Source organism: Leiobunum rupestre, chromosome 8 (assembly GCF_980474605.1).
Source record: "Leiobunum rupestre chromosome 8, qqLeiRupe1.1.hap1, whole genome shotgun sequence".
Taxonomy (NCBI): domain Eukaryota; kingdom Metazoa; phylum Arthropoda; class Arachnida; order Opiliones; family Sclerosomatidae; genus Leiobunum; species Leiobunum rupestre.
This window is the reverse complement of record NC_143391.1, coordinates 45858965-45882098: the sequence shown is the minus strand read 5'-3', so window position 1 is coordinate 45882098 and position 23134 is coordinate 45858965. Positions and strand designations below refer to the sequence as shown.

Here is a 23134-nt window from a genome sequence, read left to right as displayed (position 1 = left end):
ATTTGACTGGAAAGCCAAAGTTTTTACAAAAATTCAAAGTTCAACAGAATATTAAATATCCAGTAAGTATAAATTTCTTCCAATTAAACGTTATTGTGCGTATTAAAACGGCTGTTTATAGTAACATTGGGAGTCATCGAAAGCCAAGTTTTATTTTCGAAAGAGGCAAATAATTTTTAAACATATTTAAGCCTTTTTCACGGAACCAATAAAATGTTTGGAGATTTTTAAAACATAATTGTAGTTTTTCAATTTTTATCACAATTTGCATTCGTATGAGAGATTAAACTATACATATTGTGGAATGGATAAAACCCTTCAGCCTGTAATTTTCTAATTGGTAAATAAAACTAGAGCAAAACCTTTTTGGTACTGTAGGCGATATCTCTGGATTATGCTGACATAAAAAGAGCCCAAGTGAAGGTTCGTAAGTGGATTTTCTACAAATATCTAGAAGCCTACATATATATTAATGAAATTTCGGTTAGAATAATTATCACTTTACACTGAAAATATTTACACTTTTATACAATATATGTCAGCTCACAAACGACTCTCTATTAATTGGTTTTCCGGGAATAATTCTGTGGGACCTGGGATATGAATTCGCGTTAGAATTCCGCAAAGTACATTTAAACTCATTTTTTAAAATGAGTTTAAATGTAACCCGCATGTTTATATAGATAAATTATTCCTAACTGGTTATAAAAGTTTGGTATATGATTGTTCTATGGCATGTTAAATGGTAACTAAGCATTAAAAAAAATTGTATGACTATCTTCGTGAAATTTATATACTACCAAGTGTTAGGGGAATTAATGAAATTAAGAGCTATTAACATTATGAAGCCCAAATATGTTTAAGTAAGATTAAATTTGCATAATAATTATTTATTATTTATCTGTATGATTAATTAAACCACATAGAAATATATAATAATTCGTGAAAACATTTCCAGAACCACTTTACTAAAATGTTCAATTAAATAATTTAAAGTTGTGTATTCTCGAGTACAATTGTATAAATTCATGGTACTTTAAATTGTTTCTTACCTGTTTTTCTACACCCATTAATTTAAGTAAAATATTGAATTATATCGGAAAGCCAAAATCTTATGCATTTCAAATTGTACAACTTAGGTTCGTAGTGAAGAATTCATCGAAGTAACAAGACAAGTATTAATCAACCAATTCCTCGTAACACTCCCATTTTCTGTCATCGGATTTTATGGATTCCGTTTAAGAGGATATGATTGGTCCATTCTGCCGCCATTGCACGTCGCACTCTTGCAATTGACTTTTATTGTTCTCATAGAAGAAATTGGTTTCTATTATTTGCACAGGTAAATTATTACTATATTTAAATTAATAATATTAAAGCAATGTTGAGCGGTTTAAGCAAAACAAGTAGCCCAAAGCCGTAATATTAGTTCAACATCGATGAGGTGAAATTAATTTTTCTCTAAGCCTTGGCGCGTGTCGAAAGGGTTAAGCATAGCGTCTGACGTAAGCTTCATTATCTGTATTCTAAGTTAGAGCTCCGTATCTCAAATCCAATAGGAGCTACGAAGAAAATACGCATACGCTCACTAACCCTTGGCGCGGGTTAAAAGAGTTAAACATAGTGTCAGACTTCAGGTTCTTAATTGTATTAAAAGTTTGAGCCCCGTATCTCAAATTCAATCCAAACTACGAAAAAAATTCGTGTACGATCTATAAGCCTTGCCGCATGTTACTATGGTTAAGCATAGTGACAAACGTAACCACCTTTACCTATATTCAAAGATTAATAGGAACTATACACTCTTAAAAACGTGGGTTAAATGATTTTGGTTATTTCATTTTTAACTACTTTTTGAGTAAAAAATAACCCAAATGTAGTTGAAAATCTTGAGCAAAATTTGGGTTAAGCAAAATTAGGTTGTTTTTAAGATAATATAATAGCAACCGAAAATTGGGTCATACTATCAAATTTAAAGTTCCCACGTGCCAAAGACGATATGAGCATCAAAATGTGTCCATCAAACTTGTAGTCTTTGGAAGACTGGAAATTAAAAATTCTTGCATCGTTTCCATGAGTGCTTGAAAGGATTCTTAATTTTTGATTCTAAAGGTATAGAATATTTTTAATTTAATTTACTATTTAAAATTTAAATTTTTCCAATATTTTAAATTTATTTTTGTATGTTGTGTTGATATTTCAGGGGAAGAACGTAATGAGGTCCCTTGTTTAAATTTATTGCAAATTGCCAATGCCCTACGATATTCTTTCCAGTGTGTTATAACCCAAAATTGAGTCATATATTAACCATATTTTGGGAAACTTATAAATTTAACCCAAAATATCGTTATTAAAAAAAAACCATATTGGGTGAAAACGAAAACCACCCAATATTTTGTTTGGTTAAATACTGACCCAACAATGGTTAAAAAACAACCCAATTAATTGTTAAATTGTATCCCAAAATTTAGTCATATATTAACCATATTTTGGGCTAATGTTCAACCCATATTTGGGTAACTTATAAATTTTACCCAAAATAGTGTTAGAAAAATAACCCTTTTTGGGTGAAAACTAAAACAACCCAATATTTTGTTTGGTTAAATACTGACCCAACAATGGCTAAAAAAACCACCCAATATTTTTAAGAGTGTAATAGCGTTACACTTCAGTTTCTTTATCTGTATTCTAGATTTGGGTCCCGTCTAACAAATCCAATAGAAACTAAAATATTAATAGCGCATTCTCCGGGATATATTTGGGAACTTTCGTACTCTGCGTAACTCAACGCTCAAAATTGGAAAAGGGGGGCTGTTCGGCCCCTGTTTACTTGACAGAGCTGAAACGTGTACACAATGTAGAGGTATAGCAGTAATACAGATTAAAAATGAAACAGAATTTAAAAGTCAGTCGGATCCAAAATTATAAGACTGCGTATTTTTTTAAAAAGTGTTTAAGGGGGGTCAGATAGAAGGGGCTGGCAAATGACCGCTAACTACTTTTAACACGCGAAACTTGGTTTTGCAGATAGTGGAAACCCTATTTGGTATTCTTAGAAAAACCGGCATGGTTATGTTACCGCGTTAAAAAGATATGGAAGGTGTTTGCAAATGTGGACGACACCGCCACCGCCAATAACAACAACAACAACAACAACGACGACGACGACACTTCACAACATTCTAACGAAAAGAATAGTCCCATTCGATATATATATATATCGATGTGGAACTAAAAAGGGTTTGACTGAGCCCTTTTTCATCCGCCTATTTCTCATTACCAACAGGGAGTATAACAATCAAAACCCTTCGTGGTTTACCTAAATTTATTAAAATCTTTTGAGCTTTCGGAACCTAGGTCCTTCACTAGCCGCTTTATACATATTAAATGGATTCTCTAATATATAAAAAAATTGTATTAAATTATATTGACAAAAAGATTCACCTTTCCACTAGTTATAAAAGACTGAATCGTTTAAATGTAGCTTGTATCAAAAACCAACAAATTCAAAAACTTTTCTAAATTTTAAATCGTGTCATAAACATCGAAAAAACAGGTGTAGTACATAAAAATGATGGAGAATGTAAAAACCGGATATGGGACTAAAACGACGCTTAAAGTAAGAAGGGGGAATATAAAACCAAGGTAAAAAATTTTGATAAGAATAATGGTCTAGCGACCGATGTATTTAAACATAAAGATCGTAACATTGATTGGGACTCAGCCAAAGTCTTAAGTCATGAACCCAACCGGACTAAACTGGTGTTTACAGAAGCTGGCAATATTAAAAATACTGAGATATAATGGATTGAGGGGATTTTAAAATAAAACAAGATGTGTTTTTTTCTTTTGTAACTAGTGGAAAAGTAAATAATTTTTTGTCAATAGATTTTAAAATTGAGAAGGCATTAAATCTGTATAACGATGCTCATAAAGGACCTTGGTCCGCAAGCTCCCCAGATTTAAATAAATTTACGTAAACCATGAAGTAGCAGATCTCTTATTAATGATTTTGAACATACTAATTTAAGCATGGTACAAAAATATTTATAATTATAAAGGGAACAGCATTCTTACAAATCTCTGTACTAAAATTTTTATGTGACATTTAAATTTGTTCCAGGCTTTTTCATCACCGACTTTTCTATTCATTTCACAAAGCACATCACAAGTACACGTCTCCCATAGCCATAGGTGCCATCTATTGCCACCCTGTGGAACACCTCATAGTTAACATGGGACCTGTTTATATTGGACCACTAATCCTTAGTTCCCATATTATGGTGATTTGGATTTGGATGTTCTTCGTGGTCTTCACAACATTAAGGACACATTCTGGCTATCACATGCCAATATTTCCATCACCAGCATTTCACGATATGCATCACTTAAAGTAAATTCAAATTTTAAATCTATCTTAAGTAAATATGAAAAAAACGATGGGGGAACGTAAAACAATTCGCGTAATTTCTCGATTAGGCCCTTAGGCCAACATTTCACGCGACCTAAGGTAAATAAATTACCCGTAGTATGACAAAAAAATTAGGTTCTAGCTCTCTCATGTGGTTTAATTTTCCCTGTATTGCTGTTTTATTTTATGGCTGTTAAAATTATCGGCCATGTATTGAAGAACACTATTTTCGAATCGCTGTACTTCGTCATAAGTAAATCAACCATAAATCTTGAGCCCAATTTACGAGAGATAATTCCTAGACCAATAGTAAAAGGCACGATAATCACACGAGATCTGACAGCTTGCATAATGCACTGCTCTAGCGATGCAAATTTACTTTCTACATCTGTTCCTTTGCCTATTAATTTAAGGAACTGCAATAATGAATCTTGCAAACACCTTACATTAATTCAAGCATCTTCAATTTCAGTTGCAACGCGTAACTTTCTTTAGTGATTGTCAGGCTATTAATTTTGTATCCTAATATCTCAGCTGCAGCTTTCTCTTTATTGATATCGTTGTTCGTTACCTCATGTTGTTCCTTCAATATATATGAAGATTTATGTCGAAAAGTGATAATGGTATCTCTACCATCGACAGTAATCACTACTTCGTTAGAAAAATGTTCAGTGATTTTGTTTTTCATGCAAAAAGCTGAATATGGGTCAAAATTAGTACTATTTATATAATTTTCCATTCGTAAAACTAGATCTTGGACGCTAATTAAATCAAGCGTGGGCCTACCAGCTTTGTTTACTATTTATATTTATATTTCGCGTACCTTATGATAAATCACGTCACTAGCGTGTAGATTATTCGAACTTTTAATTATCCCTTTCACGTTGCTGTCGCGATTTATATTGATTTAGTGAGTGTAGGGAGCTGTTGGCTCGTGTGGCATGAAGGGCTTGCCACCATCCTCCTACGCATTGTAACCCGGCCACCGGTTTAAAGTCATTAAAAGTCGCTAGATTACTTGGGCCGAAGGTGGTGCCAAGGGTATTAGCCTAGTTGATTATTATTATTATTTAGTTCTGACAGGATACGCTAGGATTCTAGCATTATATTATCAAGATTAGTAAGAGTTTATCGAGTATATCGGTGGATTCTCGTTCCTATTTGTAAGTCAAAGATACGTAAATTCCTCATCTTACAAGCATTGTCAATACTGTGTATGGCTTCCTCTGTTAAGCTACTTGCTGTTTTATCTCTTAACACAGGTTTCACGATCCATTATTAACCAATAAAACTTTCCTTTAGTCTTGTCGTGTGAGTCTGATCCCCGTTAAAATAACAATGAGAAAAGAACAATTCTCTTGCAGCCTAATCACCAACGACTCTTAGATTTCGGTAGGATTGAGTATAAAATTATAAAATTCGTCGATTACTACAGTCAGCATCAACTTACATTTTAACGCAAAACAAAGTCAAAACTTATGAAAAGATACATTTCAATTTTGGTGAAAAATGTTATGTTAGTGGAAGTTAACTTATTGATATCTTAATAACATAAGTCTCTTTTTTATTTATAGATTCAACAAAAACTACGGCATTCTTGGTTTATTGGACTGGCTTCACGGAACCTATAAAAATCCACAGAAATAGATCTGAATTATACTGTCTATGTATCTATAGATACTGCAGTTTTAACATCGAAAATTTCGGTTTTTACGATAGCCATAACGCGGAACATTTGTATAATACCATACGACGAGGTTTATCAGGGAACGCGTGTTAGGTCATAGTCGTACTCCCAATAAAATTTTCAATATATGCACTTACCAAAAATCGGAATTTTCAAAATTCTTTTCGATCTTATTCAAACTTCAATTTAAATATCTTATGAAGTAATAGACTAAATAAACTAAAGTTTATTTATATATATAATATAAGTATATTTAAACTACCATTTCATTAACTAACTAGAACGTTCTTTTTAATAATATTTTAAATATCAAAATATAAATTAACTTTTCAATTCCATTTTAAATCTTTAATAAGTTAAAAATATGTATTAGAAGATAAGCGATACATTTACAAACTAATATAGTTTCAACACCATCTATATTTTAAATTTCTTAAGTGTGTAAAATTAATTAAACCCTAGTTTAATTTTAAACAAAAAATAATAATAATTAGCGGAAAGGAAATTAACTATAGTATAGCCCGCTTAAAAGAAAGGATCTATTGAAACCAAATTTCGACAAGGAGTACAAAAGAAGATATTTAATTTTAATTACAGGTTAAGTTAAAAGGTAAAAATGTTTTAAATACTGTGGTGATATTTATTCAAAAATGTAAATATTTTTTAAGTTATTATATGTGTTTAAATTTTAATTAAATAAATTTATTAAAATCGAAAAATGTTTTAAACAGTGAATTCAATTGATCGATATGTCCGAATTCAACTATTAGCAGTGGTGTAGTCGGGCCAGGTCGTCGCCCCGGTGCTTTTTTCAAAGGCAGGGCCCCACCCCACCCTAGGGCCCCACCCCACCCTGGTTTTTCCATTTTGCTAGGGCGCGCCCTGCCTCTTTTTTTCAACTTGCCAGGGCGCGCCTTGCTTCTATTTCGTAAATCGTTTTTCTCGAATAAAGGGTGTGTTAATTTATTATAAATTTTGCCCGCAGGATGATACCATAATAATTGCCAATCGTTACCTAGGTACAGCCAGCTACGATCACGCTAAAAATCGAAGTTGGACGTACATTTATAGCGGCCGGTACAGCCAAATTCGATTACGCGTGAAATCGAAGTTGGCCGTACCTCGGTAGCGCCACGGTTCTTTTTTTTAGGACTGCATCACTGATTATTAGCAAATTGATCAATTGCCACCTCTATTATGTACAGGCCCCTGTTATTAGAGATGACCATGAATCTATCCGATTCTTCGAAAAACGCGACTTTAGTGGAAAGCGTGGTGCCATCTATTTATGTCAAAGGAAGCTAATATTTAAAATAGCTAATGATAACCTCGTCAGAGACCCAATATAAAGTATTATAGTTAGATAACTTATACTCTATTTAGTGGGCTTTAGCCTAAACTATGTATATCATGTAAAATTATTTTTTATAATTGCTGTAATTTATGTTATTTACCAATTTACAAACGATCCAATCAACTTGAGGGGTTACTATAAGTACCGCTTTTTTATTTCGACGCTAGCGACATCTATTGAAAAGGAGCTACTTCACGTCGAGCCGCCACTTGCTTTAACAGCTATGACAATCTATCTAAATATTATCCTCGTATTAAGCATAAATGAATCCATCAGAAAATAGCAACCGTCTATCTATTTAAACCCAGGGAAAATGACTACGTGAGCGTTGTTCTCCATCCCACTCACGCTCTCACGTTGTAATAGTAAGCTCCTTTCTCCCAAATAAATAGACGAGTAAACAAAACCGCTTTCCATTTGAAATATTTTTAACGAACTTCCGAGGGAATTGTGGGTAGGAAAGGAGAACCTGATTGGCTATTACGGGAGTCTGCGCAGAACGTAAATTATACTACTTATACACTTTTACAAAATGTTCCGGCGTAGTGGCGGTTCAGTGTTCCACATCTTAAACTAATTTATTTAAATATTGAGTGTTAATGATTAAAAAGGTTTCGAAAAAAGAAAAACGTAGTTTCTGGAGATGAACTTAACAACTAAAAAAAACATGGTATGATAATATTAAAATCTCAATTTAAAAATATTTTTCGGACAAGGCTTAATGCATCTTTCAATGTAGGTTTGCTTTGAAAGTGATTTTAAATGAAGATTTCAGTTTACCAAAAGGAAAGCTTTTACAACCTTTAAGGAAACACTTGGAACCACCCTGGAAACTCATTTAACAAAGCTAATTTAAACTAATTATATTTAATAATAGTAAAACCATAAGAGATCCTTCATGTATATCGTAATCCAAAAATAACAACATAAGCAGCCGACGTTCATAGACCAATGAAAATAGGTTTATAGTTGTAAAAATCAGCCGTAAGATGCCGCTACCATCACAAATATTACTGGATAACCCCCATTTTCTTCCCTCTGTTTCAAAATACCTTCCCCGTGAAAATTAAAGAAAAACTGGCAAACAATTTCTTTACTCGTCTATTCAAACAAGCACGGTATCTCTTTGGTTCCCTACCACGTTCGAATTCCCCTCTATCATACTGGGGGAAAATTAGACCGTGATACAAACGGATAGTCTCAACGTAGTCATTTTCCCTAATTATAAATAAATGCCTTCTTGGTGAAAGCTAAATTCTTCCCATTCAATTATCGGTAGCTAAATATCTGTTCTCAATATTCCCAATAAAATTCAGAAAATGTTGAGAGACCGTTCATTTAAAGGTATTTTCCAATTTTTTACACCATGTCGTGTTTTCTTAAGTTCTATTGGCTTTCTACTGTTGTTGGAAATTTCGTGAAATATTTCAATAAAAGCTACTAGACTACTCATTAAAAGGAGATAGCTGATCAGTATAAATATATAGTTCAATTGTAACATTGACAAAGATTCTTCGACTGCTTCCATTTGATTATCCAGCGATTCACTGTGAAATCCTACGTCTCCTTCCATTTTCCGGTACCAAGGAGTATCTTGAGCGGTCTCGAAAAATATTCGGAGCCTGAAATAATAAATATTTAAATACTGCTACGCCTAACAGATGTTTATAAAAAAGACAAAAATTATAAATATTTAATAAAATATCTAATAATAAATAAAATAATTTTTAATTATCATAGACTTTATTTCGCGAAAAAACATGGACCCTGCCATTGCTGCCATTTCCCCTCCCTGTGTCCGCCATTCTCACTTCCCTAGCAGTGATTGTAGGTGGGGAATTTAGAAAATATCTTCAATATCCCTACTTTAATCCAACAGGCTTATGCAAGTGTGCTTGTTCAATCGGCGAGTCACACTCCCTCTGCATCCCTCTTCGAAAAACGCCCTCCTTTTAATTGTTACTATTCAAAGTTCACAAATACATGTATTTCATTACTAGTATCCATCTATTTTTGCTTTTTAAAATTTGTATAAAAGGGTTGTAGCTTTTTTCATCAAAGGTAGATTTAACTCGTGAGAAGGTTCAAGGTTTCCAAGCCGACTACAGTTTTTGAAACACTGTCTTCAACTTCAGCTCGTTTAATTTACTTCCAAGCGCAAGGTCGTCACGGGCCAGATCGCGACGAACGTACTCGACTCAGTACATCCACAGACGATCTTAACATTGTCCGATGGGCTGTATTCTTGTACCTCGAGAAAGTACAAAAGCAAGTTACCGATCTCGACAAGTGCAAATCAGAAGACTTTGATAGACACCTAGCGGAATATTACGGTCTCGTCAATAGGTGGGAGTTATTCTTTTACGACGTCACTTCTAATGCTTACGAAACCAACGACAGACATATGATTACCGCCAATCGATAAACCGAGGTTTGGAGGTAAGTGTACGGACTGGTTGCCTTTCCACGATCTGTTCCTTGCCACGGCCCACAATAATACGCAACTGTTCTGGTCCCAAAAGTTGCATTTGTCGGATGGTAACTATACCGAGGCCTGGGGCATCCAGATGAACCGTTTCCCCAACCCCAAAAAGACTGTCGATGCTCAGATCAAACGCCTCTTCAGCCAACCACAGATCAGGGAGGAATCCTCACCAGTGACAGCTGGTTGACAAGACTTCGGAATGCGTCAGGTCTCTCAAAGTCCTACAAGAGCCCGTCCAACATTGGGACTCAGTTCGGGTCTATATCGTCAAGCAGAATCTTGACGTGAAATCCCGACGGCAGTGGATGCTTTCACTGTTGACGATTACGATAAAAGACTTTTTATGTATATGTTAAAAAAACCACTAACGTCACGAGGTTTTTCCAAGGTTATGTCAGATAAGAATCTGCATTGTTTTGTATTGTATTTTATATATACTCACCTGGAGCTCATTTAACTGTGTCACTGAGCTCCGGTTCCCTTAGCAGTTCATTCCACTTTGTCATAGCTTACTTCGTTACCAGTTCAATTAACATGTTGGTTTTAAATAAATTACTTTAATATTTTATTGTTTGCTTCAAGTCATTTCATCACTCTGCGGGTTATTGAGATTAAAAACCTCAATATTTAGTAAATATTGACAAAAATGATGTTTTTTTCATAAAAAACAAAAAAACAGTTTTTTATGATTAAAACATGTTTTTTTTTTTTAAATGAGTTTTTTATTACAACAAAAAAAACAATGTTTAAAACATGTTTAAAACAGGTTTTAAACCTTTTTTTAGTGGTAGTGATTATGTCTAGCCCTACAAACTACAATCTCGAGACAGAAGAGCAGACGCCACTCACGCCAGATAATCACAAATAACGAGACAAGGCCGGCTTGTACTTTCTTTCACGTGTGCTGCTGCAACACTAAACTAGCTGTTGTGTTCTTGATAATTATAGTTATTTAGGAAGATTTATATATTAAATTCAATTTTTTTTTCGAGCTAGAGGCAATAACTAAAGACATTGAAAGTTGTAAAAAAGGTTGCAAATGGCATTGACTCCTGCACATTTCTTAGGAAATATGCTAGACCCAAGGTTCAACGGAAATCAACTGGATGAGGACCAACGTGACTTAGCAATGCAGTACATAGCATCATATCACCCCTCGATAATGCCTGATGTAATAAAATATCAAGCAAAAATGTCGCCTTTTAAAGACTATTTGTTTTCAGACGTTGTACTCAAAAGTGAAATAAAACTTAGTTCTAGCTCAAGTTTGGCAGAGCAAACTATAGAAGTTGTTAATCAACTTCATACTGCTGTAGCTTCCTCAGCCGGAATAGAAAGAGTATTTTCAGCTTTTGGTCTGGTTCATTCTAAAATACAAAACCGACTGGGAACTGAAAAAGCCGCTAAGTTGGTTAAAAACACTGAATCAAAAACCTTTTCGTGTAAATCGTGTAACTAATGTTTAACTTTTGAATAAATGAAGTAATTTTTAAGAATTTAAATGTTTTTTATAAAAAAAAACAAAATTAACATTATATGTAGCTTAAGGAAAAAAACATGTTTAAAACATTTTGTTTAAAACGATTAAAACAAATTGAAAAAAAACTTGGACCGGTGTTTTAAACATGTTTAAAACATTTGTTTTAAACATTTTGTTTAAAACTTGCCAACCCTGATATTTACTGATGGGAACCAGACGTCCGAAATACGAAAAAAACTCGATTTTTTTGGAACAGCGAGCTAGTGTCCAGGCCTCTCAGGGTTTTCCCAGGTCAAAAGAGTCCCCTCATCTGAAGATATCCTCATATGGAGCAATTCAGAAGAAGTGTGTCAATTACAAAGAACAAACCGTTTCCAAATGTACCATACTGATCAGGTCCTCCACAAATGAACGATGGGCGATAGTGAAGAATGCCAATGATTTTAATCCGGATCATCAGACTGCAAATCAGGGTCTTGTCGACGTTACGGCGAAAAACATACCACATTACTTCATCGAGGACAAGTCCGAGTTGTTCTTCCAAACGGCCTAATTGAAGTTAAGAACATCGCAGGGTAATTCAGATCCTTACGAGCATTATTAAATTCCGCCTCCCAAGTAACGTTAATTACAGAACGAGGAGTTCGGTAATTGCAGCTAAAACAAAATTGGTACAACCTCTCCAGTGGCGGGACTGGAGCGGCAGGAATTTCTACCTACCGTTGCAGTGTCCTTTTGAACCTCAAGACAGAAGAATATAGCACCGTAGCAGTAGAAACTCTCATCCTCAGCAAAACCACGGAAAATTTTGTAACTTCCTCATTCAACTTTAGTCATTGGCCTCGTACGAAGGGACGTAAGCTTTCAGATTCTATGTTTAACGTATTTAGTCCTACTTTTTGCTGGGGAGAATGTCAACTTCAACGTTGTCGAAGAGGGCATCTCCGAGGCGATGTAAGTTTACTCACCGCAGTCCAAACAGTGTTTGGGGGAGCCACGGACCACGTCGTAGACCCCCGCTATTCAAATTCGTACTTGCACTCTCGGGGAGCAGCTCACCAGGTTCTTGGAGCTCGAGGAGATAAGTCCGTGAGCAATAACCTTATCACGCCGTAATCAGGGAGTCAGGTACTACGACAAAGTTGCGCGTCGTCGGCTTCGAACTATCGCTGAACGACGTACTGCTGGTGGGGCCAAAACTCCAGGATTATATAAGCAGTCTTCTTATACACTTCTGCTTTTTCCCGATGTCGTATCGACGGACATGGCGAAAATGTACCGGCCTGTATTAGTGATTGGCAACGGATAAATTGGCTATCCGACCCGTCTAGACGCTAAAACTCTTCTGGACCCCGGCTCCAGACCATTTATTGTTTTCTGTGCCGGATAAAAAAATCTGGTTACTAAGTGAACCATCCTGTCTGACACCGCCGAGGTATTCGGACCTACTTGCGCCCACATTGGCTAAGCAGCTCTGGGAAACAAAAGACGTCGTGGTGTTGAGGGAAGAACCAGATGACCAGTTGTCACTTACAGTCAGGAAGACCACTCCTTTCTCCTAAGATATTCATAATCTGCACGTAATTATCTATATGCTATACGCTTCGCCTCACTATCGCGTTTTTTGGAAAGCCGGAGTCAAGTCCGTCAAATTCCATCTAAAGCGGGTCATAGGATCCACAACGCTAACCTATGAAGTTTATTCGGGCCTTAACTCAAGACCATTGTTGTCACTAAGTTCCGTTCCTAACGACATCTCTGCCCTGACTCCTGGACATTTTCAAATTGTGGGACCACACACGGCCATTCCGAAACAAGACTTTAATGCGGAAAACGTAAACTTCTCTTTCAAAATTTCTGGAGACGATAGAGCAATGAGTATATCTCCCGGTTACAGCACCACCAGAAGTGGGCTACGACCCAGCCCAACCTCAATGTTGGGAACTTGGTCCTGTTGAAAAACGAGAAAATGCCCCAGGAGCGGTGGAGATTGGGCCGCATTACCTCGCGCATTACACAGACCCATCACAGTTCCAACGGATGCATTCGTGTGGTCACGGTGAGGACAGCGAAAAACGAGTGCGAGAGGCCAGTCGTAAAGCTTGCCCACTATCATTGGACGGTTGAAAGTGCTTTCAAGGCGGAAGGAATGTTCAGTTGGCGATTCAGACTCCCTTGGCATCGCTCTTCGAAATAAAAACGACTTGCTTTCAATAATAATTCTTCAAAGTTCATTCATACATGTGTTTTAATTACTAGCATCCAGCTATTTTTGGCTTTTTAAAATTTGTTTAAAAGGGCTGTATATTTTCCATTGAGGACAATTCTTCCAGTGGTAGTTAGTTGTCAATAAATGCTTTTAAGTTTTGAAAATGTAGTTCAGTTGCTTCAGACGCCTGAAAGCCAACGATCATACATGAAAGGGCACTGATTTCAATAGATTTTTAACTTAAGTAATTTAAAACAAATCAATGAATTCCGTGAAATCATGATATTGCATTGATGGTGTTCATTTTCCTTTTATAATATTGCTATATTTCGATAAAAAAAATTACCTTAACGTAAGTCGGTTTAGCTTTATAAAATCGATCTTCTGGCTGGACGTTTAGAAAATACCAAATGCAATGGTACTTTCCTTTCTTTCACTATTTGTAATTAAAATATACAGCCTTCTTATAAAAATAACCACGTTAGCAGTGTTGGCAGTCATGAGGTGTTCAAAATAGCGGTGCCAACAGTTTGATGCTAAATAACGTAACGATATATTCTTTTAATCATTTCTAAATGCTAAATTATTTTGCGAACTTAAAAACCTTATGTAATACACCGAAATGCTGTATAATAACATCGTTATCCCAAACATCCTGTTGGATTTTAAAGCAGAAGGATTAGAAATAAATTTTTGCATTTTTTCCAATTAATTTTTAACATAGCATTTTAATGTGAACGAAGATTACTGTTTTTGTGTTGATTGGTTTGTCAATTTATACTTTATACTTGTTTAAAAACAGTCACAATAAAAATTATAGAAAGCGGTGTTACCAAAGTGAGAATCTCGCCAGGTATATTCCCTTCTGATGTAATCCGAGTACATATTAATAATCTTTTTAGGATTTTTGGGAAAACTTTGAGCTAATGTAAAATGCTTTGGGTTTCATCATATACCTATTGTTAATAATGATTTTACGGTATTGGGAATGCTATGGGCTTCATCATAACTTTTGTTAATATAATTTTTTGGATTTTGGGAAGGTGCCGGCTTACATGTATGTAAAATGCTATGGGCTTCATCATATATTTAGTTAATATAATATTTAGGATTTTGGGAAGGTGCCGGCTTACATGTTTGTAAAATGCTATGGGCTTTATCATACCTTTTGTTAATTATCCTTTTAGGACTTTGAGAAAGGTCCTGGCTGAGGTAAAATGACAATGGTTTGAAGAGGTATCTCCCTTTTCCAATATGAAAGGTCCCTTTCAATTTTTTTCCAACAGCTATATAATAGTCCAACATAGTTATGGCAAACACAAATTCTGAAAATACAACCAGCTCTCCTGTTAAAAATTGTTGTATTGGATTAATGGAAGGGTGCTTTTTTTGAATTTCAATAATTTTGCAAACTTGTTTCATTTCGGGAGAAGTCTGCAAAATAAATTTAAACAGTATAATTAAAAACGAGTCCATTCGATTTAAATTTACAAATGAATAGTAATTATTTACAGGCAAGATAGTGTTGGGGTAATTCTCTTAAACGAAAGACTTTTTATACGCGAAAAGTAATCATTAATTGTGGAACTTTAAAAATGTATATCTCGATCCCCGAAATGTCAGTTTTAACCTTCAAAATGGTTTTATTAAGAAATTGCGAATAGATATCAGGCCTTTTCGGTTAGCTGCGTGAGTGAGCAATATTTATTAAACGATTACATATTGAAAAACGTAAATCTATTGAACTCACTAAGTGGCAAATTTCCTTTTCGAGATCTGGCGATAGAGCTAATTTGATGTACGGCCTGCTAATGAATTCGTGCAGGAAATTGACATTTCCTCTCTTCTGAGATGCGAAATCAGATGTTATCAGCCCAGAGAAGAGTACCATAACTGCCATCACCATCAATAACCAAAGGCCCATCACAATCCGAATTCCCGGAAATGATTCAATTGTAGAACCTTTTAAACAATTTACAAGTTATTTACATTTTATTTTATTTATCTACTTATATCTGCCGGCGCTAGTAATTCTCAATATAACATGAATGCATACACAGGGTGTTTCAAAAGGTTATGCAAATATTTTAAGGAGTTGTAGGGGGTGAGTTGAGAAGTATGCCTATTTTTCCCCCATTTTCCTACGATGAGTTAAAAGAGCGCCAGAAAGCTTAAAAGTGTGGCCTACTAGCTGCAACAAGAGCTAAACCAAGCAGCAGGGAAGCTTTGGGTTTGTGTGATAGGTAAAAAAGGACTTGGTAAACAAATCGAGGTGACCAGCGTTAAAAAGTAAACTGAAACAGTATTTAAAGTCGTGATGGACCGCGATTTCTCATCACTTTCAAACTGCAACAATGGAGTTCACTTCGAAAGAATTGGCGGATATTCATTTCATGTATGGACCAGCGGATGGCAATGCTTTGGCTGCTCAACGTCTCTACCAGGACAGGTACCCGAACCGGCGCATCCCCGTCTCACGGACTTTTACTAATGTCCGTCGTCGATTACGTGAGACAGGTACATTCTGGGTACGTTACTTAATTTTTTACTTTAACTTCTCTGTGACTGGTTCGTTACAAACGTATTGTTCGTTTTACAGAACAGGAACGAAGTAGTCGACCACGGGTTGCCTGCAATGTTCAGTTGGTTTTTTGCTTGTTGCAGCCTACTCAGTGGCGGCAGCCTTTTTTGGGGGGGTACCAAGTACAAAGGTCTCCCCCCCCAAAAAAAAGGCTTTTTTTATTCATAAGTTATTGGTTTTACAAATCATTAAATGATTTATGCGTTGGAAATACTCTTGAACTTTAGCAAATTGGGTTATAATTAGATTAAATGCATATCACGCTTAAAATTTATATTAGACAATCCTCAACAAGTATACAACCAGCTTTCATCCATTTGGAAATTTATCAATCGTGGGTTCCCCCACCCCCAAAATATGAACCTTCCGCCACCACTGAGCCTACTTCTAGCGGCTAGTAGGCCACACTTTGAAGCTCTCTGGCGCTCTTTTAACTCATCGTAGGAAAATGTTAAAATAAAGGGCATACTTCTCAACTCACCCCCTACAACTACTTAAGATTTTTACATAACCTTTTGAAACACGCTGTATATCAAACAGAGTAAACTTCGAGTAACACTAAATTCAATGGTAGTTTAAAGGGAGTATAAAATATTTAGAAAATTGGAGTGACTTCATTTCAAATCATCAATTAACAAAAGACATTTTTAGGAATGACTTAAGAACAATTTTTTTTGGACGAATTAACTTCCCGTAAGCTAGAAAAAACACACATAGTCACACCATTGAACGGCATACATAATACTTAAAATAGCTTCAGTAGGCCGTTAACAAAGAAGCCGAAACAGTTAAAATAGGAAAAAAAGTTGCTACCCTGTCCAAAAAGACTGCGGCAAAAATTGAAAAATTTATGATAAATAATCGTCACAAATCTTGATTTAAGATGGCGCCTGAGAAATGGCTCTATTGTAGCGATGACAGATATTATAAACAAGGAAATCAACACAAGTAACCAAATCTGTGGAAATTACAATTTTTTTTTATCAAAGTAATATAAAAATTTACTAATATTTTACTACACTTATACATACGAACCATTAAAGTCCGCGATACCATGTCATTAAATGACGAAGACATCTGATCATTCATCATGGTCAAGTTGTTTTTAGAAATCAAAACCTTGTACGAGTACATGAACGAGTTCGTCGAGCTCAAATTGAAAACCTTCATTTCCTCTTCAACTGTTTCTAACGGCCAAAGGAGCATGTCATTCTAATTAAGACAAGTGACGACACAAAGATTATTTTAAAACAGTGTGAAATAATAATAATTATTATCCTATTATAAAATCTTTACAGTCCGGTACGGCACGTATAGTTTCATATATTTGAAGTATAAATCGAGTGTATTTAAAAAGGGCAAGATAAAATGTTCTATCTACCTCCACTTTTTAAATTATTTCTTTTCGTACAACTGTCATTGCATACAAACACTGACCTTTAGAAAATCATGTTTTTTTTACTTTTTTAACCTGTATAAATTTAATTTTTTAAATGACTGTATCTGTAATCTACTGTTCGTTTAGTAATTGATGACTTAATATTACAGAGTAACACTGTATCTCACTCCTGGTAAATCGTACTACACTATCACCTCTTTTTGTGTTAAGAGGCCTTCGGATTATAGAAGTTTTAAAGGTCAATTAGTTTGACCAGAGAGTGTTTCCAAAAAATGGAAAATTAAATAAGCTGCGTGAAAAGCAAAGGTTTGTACTTTTTTCAGTTAGGTGGCCGAGTTTTGGGTATACAATTTATTTTTAAATATTCAACTATTTGAAATCCAAACAATGAAATTGAGATATTTCGTGATTTTTACTGACTCACGAACTTTTTAATCTTTGACCCGAAGTCTGTTTAGTTTATAATATTACTATTATTGAAAAAGCAGCCAATGCCTTTTCTTTGTCTAAATGGCATAAGTAATTTTGATGGCATAAACATATAGGAGGACTCCAAATCGTTAGCTCTCGTGTAGGTTGTTATTGTACCATAAATGAATACAAACGCATTTTTTGGTGGAAAAGTGTAAACATCATAGGGTGACCAAGTTGTGGTTTTATCGTACAAGAATCAAAACTTTGCACCAAATCTGAAAGTTACTTTACATTAGAAACCGTTCGCGAATTCAAGATTCATTATAACTCCAAAGAAGCACTTGAGAGCGGGGGTTCAATTTAATTGCCACCTCCAACAAAAGGGGATAAACAAGAGTGTGTAGGAATTTGAAGTTCATAGAAAAGGTCCAAGAAGGAGCAACGTTTAGCATGAAATATAGTTCTTGCTTATTTTGTTTTTATTTTACCTGGAAAACGCTTATCTAAGAATGAGGAATTCCGATACGCTTAATCAAAGAAAACATGGTACAATCTTAATGCTAGCAAGAGACTTTAGTCGCTAGTGCTGTGACCGAGCTAGAAGTCCACTAAGCAAACAGTGTATATTTTTCGTTTTAAAAACACACGTCATCAAAACTATCAATGTAACAAAATCGACGTTTTCAAGACTACCAATGAAATACCAAGGCGTTGTCTACTTAGAGGAATCCGATGGTATTTTTAAATCACTCTACAAAGAATAGTCTTTGCTCTAGAGCACAAGGAACGAACTGGTGTAAGATGTTCTCGTATCCTAATTTTCGATCTATAGATGCAATGTAGATAGCGAAGCGGTATTAGTTTGCATGTCCCAAAGCTACTACATACACACACACATGCACATAGGCTACACTAATCATAAATAATGTTCTTCTCCCCACCGCTTCTCTGGAGTACCTTTCATTTGTTATAAATCTCAGTTTTGTTCAACTAAGAAGTTATAACAATGGCCTAAAATATGATATCCGAGTGCTACGAAATAATATTAAGTGGAATGGTCACGTAATACGGTCAGTTTCTCAGGAGCTGGTCAAACAGTTTCAGAAAGTTAAGTATACCCAGGGCCTAACGTTTTCAAGCTACAGGGACCCATCTTATTGAAATCGATTTAAACCATCTTTCGTCTGACCTGGGTGTAACTGTTGCATTTGTTGAAGTTAAATAAAATAGCCGTTAGTTCTAGTGATACATGCATAAGAGTAAAAATTTTACCTCTGATAACTTCATCTGTAGCTTAGCCCGCGTATTCCCCTCGGTTTTGTTAAACTTGAATCAAAAATCGATTAATGTAACATAGAATGCTATTCAGAGTATGTTTTCCTCAATCTTTTTCTTTTCGCCAAAATCTACACTTTTTTACGGAATGAACATTTAATATTTCAACATTACTTTTGGTAATATATAATTCCACTTAAATTATATTTAAAATGATAGTCATATAGGCCAATACCGGAAGCGCTATTGGACAGATTTTGAAGCGCAATTAAGAATTAAATTGAGGACCCTCCGCAAAATTGAATTATTATCAAATTTATGTTTACATTTATGGGTTCTTGTTCAAACCTATAGAAATTAAGTATAACATTTCAAAAAACATCGAAAAGTATTATTTCATGGTTTAAGAAATAATTACTTCAAAAACTTATTGTTTTCAAAAATGAAACATATCATCTTCCTGAAGTGGTTGCTGATCATTTTCTTTAGGTGGTCGTCATTGTAGCAGGAAAAATTCTGAAATATGATATTGTTTTTTTCTTAAATGTGAAAAATTAAGAATGAACAGAGGTTATCAGACAATATATCGGCGCCAGCACAGCACACGCTATCGACCTACTTCGAGAGGGTGCGTGGGAAGTCACGAGCAGAACCGGGTCAACCTGAACACATTAGTGGTAGAATGAAAAGTTTCACTTTTTACTTCAATTAACACTGTATTATACTAAAGCGTTTTCGACTTCGCTCCGGTAACGCGTTTTGGACTTTGCCCCGGTAACGCGGTCGCAGCACACACAGACAGACAGACAGACACACGGTGATTGTAAAACCCCTCCTAGGCGACTTACGAGGAGACGACCCGAGGTGGTTCTCACCGATTTGGTTCAAAGTTGGGGGATTGTTAGACCTAGGTGTAACATGAAACCCGTTAAAGGGAAAAGTTACGCTGGGCTTCCGTTTTGCCATGGCAACCAAAAAAGTTTTTGACAACATAAAATAAGAAAAAGTCTATGTAAAATAACATGCGAAAATGACCAATGGTGCAAAACTTCAATAAATAAAAAAAATATTTAAAAAAAATAGTAAATTTAACATTTTTGGATTACTTTGGACAAATAGGGGGAAATAAAAACCATTTTAGGTGAACTCGAGCGAATTTGAATAAATACGTCGAAATTTTAGGTATAATACAAAATATTTGTAAAACTTATGCCGTGATAACTGCCATATATTTTCGCCGATAAATCTTAAAATTTCTACATTACATTATCTGAACGATGTAAACAGATTTTTAGATTTCGATAGAAAAACGACGCCATTTTATAAAATGGCGGATACAAATATAAATCATGGTGCAATAAGTTAAGTAATTTGTAACCGATTAACCTAAGATTTTCTACGTTACATTGTCTGCCCGAATGAATTCGTACTATAGATTTTTATAGAAATCCAACACCATTTTGGAAAATGGCGGATATCAATAAAACTCATCGTGCGATAAGTTCCGTAGATATTCGTCGATTAATCAGAAATTTTCTATGTTTCATTATCTGCCCGAGTTAATTAGACCTATGTGTTTTCCAATAATAATCCGACGACATTTTGAAAAATGGTGGATATAAATATAACTTATAATGCGATAACTGCCGAAATTATTTGTCGATTTACGTGAAATTTTCTACATTACATTATTTGATCGAATAAATTAGCCCCTTACACTGTGATAGAAATATGACGCCATTTTACAAAATGGCAGATATTAATATCTCATAATACGATAACTGCCGAAATTATTTGTCCAATTACTTGAAATTTTCTACCTATTAAAGATAATAAATCCTATTAATTTTAATAATATTCGAGGAAATTTGGAAAATGGCGGATTCGACGATAAATCGGAATTTTTCTGTTTCATTAAATGATCGAATAAATAAGTCCTTTCTATTTTGAAAGAATTCCGAAGCCATTTTGCAAAATGGCGCATGGCTGAGAAGTTTCGTAATTATTCGTCAACTATTCTGAAATTTTCTATTTCTGACCTAGTAAATTATTCCTATTTAATTTGAGAGAAATACGCCGTTTTTAAAATAACGCACATCAATGTATCCCTTGGTGCGATAAATTGTATATTGTTATTGTTAAAAAAATTATAGGAAACTTCATATAAAATGGGTAAATTTAAATACATTTCGGCAAAATCCAATAATATTGGGTAAGTTCTTATATCATTGGATTAATAGAAAATAATTTTGGTTAAATTTATCATTTAGGCATAATTTGGGTAAATTGAAATATTATTAAATTAGTTCAATTGGCATTGTAGAATTATTGGTAATTCGGGAAATTATTGTGTATTCAGAAAATGGTTATAATTCAGGAAATTTTGGGTAATTTGTAAAATTATTGGCAATTTGGGAAATAATTTGTTATTCTGGAAATTATTGGTAATTCTTGAAACTAATGGTAATTCTGGAAACTATTGGTAATTCTGGAAATTATTGGTAATTTTGGAAATAATTTGTTGTTCTGGAAATTATTGGTAATCGCATTATGAGATATTGATATCTGCCATTTTGTAAAATGGCGTCATATTTCTATCAAAGTGTATTTATTCGATCAGCTAATGAAATGTAGAAAATTTCACGTAAATCGACAAATAATTTTGGCAGTTATCGCATTATAAGTTATTTTTATATTTACCATTTTTCAAAATGGCGTCGGATGATTATTGGAAACCCATTGGTCTAATTAACTCGGGCAGATAATGAAACGTAGAAAATTTCTGATTAATCGACGAATATTTACGGAACTTATCGCACCATGAGTTTTATTGATATCCGCCATTTTCCAAATTGGTGTCGGATTTCTATAAAAATCTTTAGTACGAATTCATTCGGGCAGATAATGTAACGTAGAAAATCTTAGGTTAATCGGATACAAATTACCTAACTTATTGCACCATGATTTATATTTGTATCCGCCATTTTATAAAATGGCGTCGTTTTTCTATCGAAATCTAAAAATCTGTTAACATCGTTCAGATAATGTAATGTAGAAATTTTAAGATTTATCGGCGAAAATATATGGCAGTTATCACGGCATAAGTTTTACAAATATTTTGTATTATAGGGCCTACCTAAAATTTCGACGTATTTATTCAAATTAGCTCGAGTTCACCTAAAATGGTTTTTATTCCCCCCTATTTGTCCAAAGTAATCCAAAAATGTTAAATTTACTATTTTTTTTTAAATATTTTTTTGATTTATTGAAGTTTTGGTCATTTTCGCATGTTATTTTACATAGACTTTTTCTTATTTTATGTTGTCAAAAACATTTTTGGTTGCCATGGCAAAACGGAAGCCCAGCGTAACTTTTCCCTTTAACGGGTTTTCATGTTACATCTAGGTCTATCAATCCCCCAACTTTGAACCAAATCGGTGAGAACCACCTCGGGTCGTCTCCTCGTTAGACTGGTGGATAAATCACCAACAGTGCATTTGACACTTGTGCTAGACATAGTACCTTATTCTGATGGATAAATCACCAGTGCTAGAATAAGTAACATAATACCCCTAAGTATGACACTTCTAGCCTTGCTAATCCATTTTTTCTCACTACATCCTTTCTTCACCAAAGATAAATCAGTGATGCGACCCGGAAGTTAAACCCTCTTTGTGATTTTAATTTTTCGATTGGTCATCCAAAACAGTAGTGGGCATTATTTATTTATTATCTACAAAATTCGCCAATTTTTGTAAATAATTGAAAAAAATCATATTATTTAATTATTTAACGAAGTTTCGTTATTTAAAAATCCATAATGAACTTCTAATAAGGTT

The 23134-nt window shown here is 34.6% G+C and overlaps 1 protein-coding gene across 1 annotated transcript; it reads left to right on the top strand.

Annotated features, from left to right (window-relative positions):
• The first annotated feature begins 304 nt into the window (after positions 1 to 304).
• LOC149933512 (fatty acid hydroxylase domain-containing protein 2-like) lies at positions 305 to 9877 on the top strand. Its single transcript, XM_090157313.1, has 5 exons — positions 305 to 325; positions 379 to 423; positions 1140 to 1342; positions 4124 to 4393; positions 9535 to 9877. The coding sequence occupies exons 1-5, from the start codon at positions 305 to 307 to the stop codon at positions 9875 to 9877; spliced, it is 882 nt and encodes a 293-aa protein (XP_090013439.1).
• The last annotated feature ends 13257 nt before the right edge of the window (positions 9878 to 23134 follow it).